Raw genomic sequence first — 3,804 nt, 5'->3', positions numbered from 1 at the left:
ATGTTAGAGAAAACAGATTTGATGAATTCACACTGTGCTGTGACTTAGAGCCCACCCCTTCTCTCCCTCTCCTCGCCTGGGAATTGCAGGCAACAGAGGCAGCAAGGGAGGGCAGCTGTTCACTTCCTATGGCCTGCACTCAGGAAAGGGAGTAACTCTGGAAGTGTGGTGTGGTGCTAGGCCTTAGCAAGCCCCTTTGCAGGCCCGGTCTGCCCTCTTCCTACTCTCCCCCACCTCCTTGTCATCTTCAGTCCCCAACACAGGGCCACTGACATCACTTTTAAGTTTGGTCTTAGCCCAAAGGTGTGTTGACCACACATAAAGGGATCTTCGGTTAGTGCTTATATCCTGTGGCTATCTGTTCCTGGCTATAAGAAGATCAGAGGAAACAGACTGTGTTCTGTCTGAGTGTGAGCATTTGTACTAAATGAAACTCCAGACTCAGCAATGTTACTAAACCCCTTCCTTCAAGACTGATTCAGTGCAACGTAATTCAAAAAGTGGATGTGGCGTGGTGAGGTGGTTAGTTGCGGGACGACTGTCTTATTGCTCTGAGAATCTGGGTTTTTTATAACTCTTTTGAGATTGCCATGAGGCAGGGGAGGAGGAAGGCAGGATAGACAGATGCTTGAGGGAAGGAGAAGAAATAGAGGTACCAAAATGAAACTTTAAACGTGCATCTCAGTTTTGGAATTTGAACAACAAAAATGGAACAGGAAGGTTATTTCCTTGGCCAATTCCAAGGGCTTCTCTAAAGCAGAGGATTGTGGTCAAGGCAAGTAAGGTCCAGGCAGTGAGATGATGTTAGGAAGGAAGGAAAGAGGAGGACGACCATTGGCTCAAATAGGGGGTCTCCACTGGCACCCCAGCCATGGAGCCATGATTCCAAGTTCATAAAGGAAGCTCAGTTAATAGCCTGCATCTTTCTAGAGCAAGTAGTTTATTTAGCTGTTGAGTCATTTCTATTCAAGACCATTTGCACCAGGATTTACTGTTTTTGTTGTTGTTGTGTTATTTTGTTTGTTTCATCGTTTGCACAGCTAAGAGGGTTTATTTTTTTGTTTGTTGCTCTTGCTTCTGTGTTTGCTTTGTAAGAAACAAAAACTCACTGCATAGGAGATATTTTGGATGGAAGGAGGAGGAAAGGAGGGACCTGAGTGTACCCTTAATCTTCCTTTTAAACCTTCCACGTGTCCAGGAGAGTTAGGAGGCCCCCAGGAGTGGGTGGAGATACAGGGTCCTGAATTGTATCCATCAGATCAAGTTGCTGACGCAAAATCACAGCATTTCATCCTAGCCAGCGAGCTTTTTTGGTGGGCTTGTGGGCCATAATTTCCATGAAATCATATATGAAAAAATGCAGCAAATTCATCAATATCAAAGAAAGATAAAGCTGGTTTTTGCAAGTGGGGACAGGAAAGGAATCTTGGGGTGCTTTTTAACACAGTGGTATGCACATAGTAGGCACTCAATAATTCATCAAATGAACTTATATATGCAGGGTCATTTGACACCACAGGGAACGCACTTGGCGTGTATACTTTGCCCTCGAAATATTAGGCCCTTGAATTGTTTGTGTGAATTATTTTCACTTTTAAAATGAAAGCTGAGTTTGGTGATAGTCCTCTCTTTCCTTCTTTCTTCATATGTCACCTACTTCTGAAGCTGTTTCACATGCTTGTTCTTTGCATTGCTGATTTTTCTCTCTACTATACTACCTGTGACTCTCCCAGGGGTAAAGCAATAGGACTAGGAAGTGGCTAGAGTCCTTTGTTGAAAAGAAAAGAAATTAAAAGCTAGTGAAAACAACAGAAGAAAGTAAAGTGAAGCATATGACTGAGTGAGTGAGGGGCAAACCGTGGCCACAAAGAATATTTGAAGAGATCCCTTGACAACCAACATGCAAAGTGCAAAGCCGATGCTCCCTTTCTTTACTATAGGACTTCTGAGGCGGTTGCATGAGTTACAGGGATCAAAAGGCGTAAACTGAGAAGCCGATATGTTTTGGTGGCTGTGATTTTGCCCTTATACCAACTGCCCCCTCGACGTATCAAGTATTCTCCACTGCAGTGACTTTTGACGCTGCAGTCCTATTGCTAGAGTCTTTGCAGTGTTCTTGGGGTTATTTTAGGGAAGTCACTGGGCCAAGTTTCAGTATTTGGTTGTCAGAATAAACGGCAATTTCTTTTTAGACTTATATTGATTAAAGTCACCGATAACCAACCAAAGGCAAGCAGGAGGAGGTTGTGTGATGTCATGGAGAAGTGAATGTCCTTAAGGCTGATGGTGTTACCAGCTTGAATTAAGATGAAGTTCCTGTTTCCGAATGCAGTGTTTGACTGAAAAATCATTTTGTTTACTTCTCTGTTAGCATTACATACAAAAGCATGCCCTACTCATCCTACACCTGAGGGCTGTGTATTTTATACCAAAAACATCATGTAGTAAAGGTAGCCATAAATGCAGTGAGCTCCAAAATTCAGTTGTCTGTCAAAAGAATATTTTCCCTTTTTGCAAGGGATTGAAGTATAATTGACAAATACTAGTGTGAAAGTGCACATGAATTGCTATTACTACACACGTGAAAGGATGCCCCCCTCGTTCATTAGCACACTCATCACTTCACATGCTTACCTTTTCTGCATGGGAACATTTAAGCTCTGCTGTCTTAACCTTTACACTTAAGGAACAGCCTGTTGTTTTAAAAGAAATAATCGTATGTAAGCTTTTGGTAGAAACTAAGATGGCTTGACTTTTGTGTTTTCTAGAAATCCACACCAGCAAGCTTCCTGGGGTGTAGCCTGATCAGTTACTGGGATGAAAGTTCTCAAGTGCATCGCAGAGATGATCACCCTCGCCTCCATGTTTCTAGTGTCTTCTGGACAAAATCCGATGACGGTGCTTTGCTCTATAGACTGGTTGATGGTCTCAGTACACCCCTTCCTGTTGAACAGTGATGTGTATGTCCACTTCCATGAGTTACACCTGGGCGATGGTTGTCCTCCCAATCATGTTCAGCCATATGCCTACCAGTTCACCTACCGTGTTACTGAATGTGGCATTAAGGCCAAGGTCATCTCTTATGACATGATTCTCTACAGCACTGATTTGCACTATATTTCTAAGGGCACTTCATCCAAACAAGTGATTCCAGTGTCATGCGCTACCCACCAAAAGTCCCCATGGCTCACTAAACCCTGCCCCACAAAATTAGCCAGTGGGGAAGGGACCAAAGATGAGAACGGTGACACATACTACAATGTGTTTGAGTTGCGCCAGCCCAGCCAAAGTTCCAACTGTGATTGTCCGCCTTGTGTCTTAAACGAGGAAGGGCGGGCCCAGCCAGGGGCTCAGGGTGGCGTAGCAGGGCACTTTTCTTCCATTGTTGATTTTTCTGAGGATTGGTGCCTTAACTCAGATAATCTGATTGACTTCATGTGACCCCCAGGTTTGGGTCTTCCTAAGTGGCTATTTCTAAAGTTAGTACATAATATTTACTGTTATGAGTTCATAAACTGTTCTTGCTGTCCTCTTACGAGTGTTCTTGACAAAGAGCAACCTATGGGAATTTCATGAGTAAAGCCTGTTATATTTTTATACCTTTTTGTAAGAAAAAAATAAAATCTGCTGGCATAAAATATCACTTGGGTAATTTTAACTTAATAAACGCATATGTAACTGTTACTATGGATGGGGCCTCGTTCTAAGTGCTTTAAAAACATTAGTGCTTGTTTCTTCTCTTTAGAGTGACTTATCTTCTTTAAGGTCCTCCAGGGAAACTTTCCCTACCTGCATCTCTCTCTG

At 43.0% G+C, this 3,804-nt stretch overlaps 1 protein-coding gene across 1 annotated transcript; it reads left to right on the top strand.

Moving 5' to 3' along the window:
• The first annotated feature begins 2,817 nt into the window (after positions 1-2,817).
• On the top strand, positions 2,818-3,441 carry PLAC1 (placenta-specific 1). Its single transcript, XM_004685952.1, has one exon. The coding sequence runs from the start codon at positions 2,818-2,820 to the stop codon at positions 3,439-3,441; it is 624 nt and encodes a 207-aa protein (XP_004686009.1).
• Positions 3,442-3,804: the final 363 nt, after the last annotated feature.

Source organism: Condylura cristata, unplaced genomic scaffold, assembly GCF_000260355.1.
Source record: "Condylura cristata isolate star-nosed mole 26May11 unplaced genomic scaffold, ConCri1.0 scaffold00019, whole genome shotgun sequence".
Classification (NCBI taxonomy): Eukaryota; Metazoa; Chordata; class Mammalia; order Eulipotyphla; family Talpidae; genus Condylura; species Condylura cristata.
This window is presented reverse-complemented; position numbering and strand designations above follow the sequence as displayed.

What these genes read in the sequence shown, in the direction of transcription:
- PLAC1 (XM_004685952.1), top strand. Translation starts at nt 2,818, where the DNA reads ATGAAAGTTCTCAAGTGCATCGCAGAGATGATCACCCTCGCCTCCATG.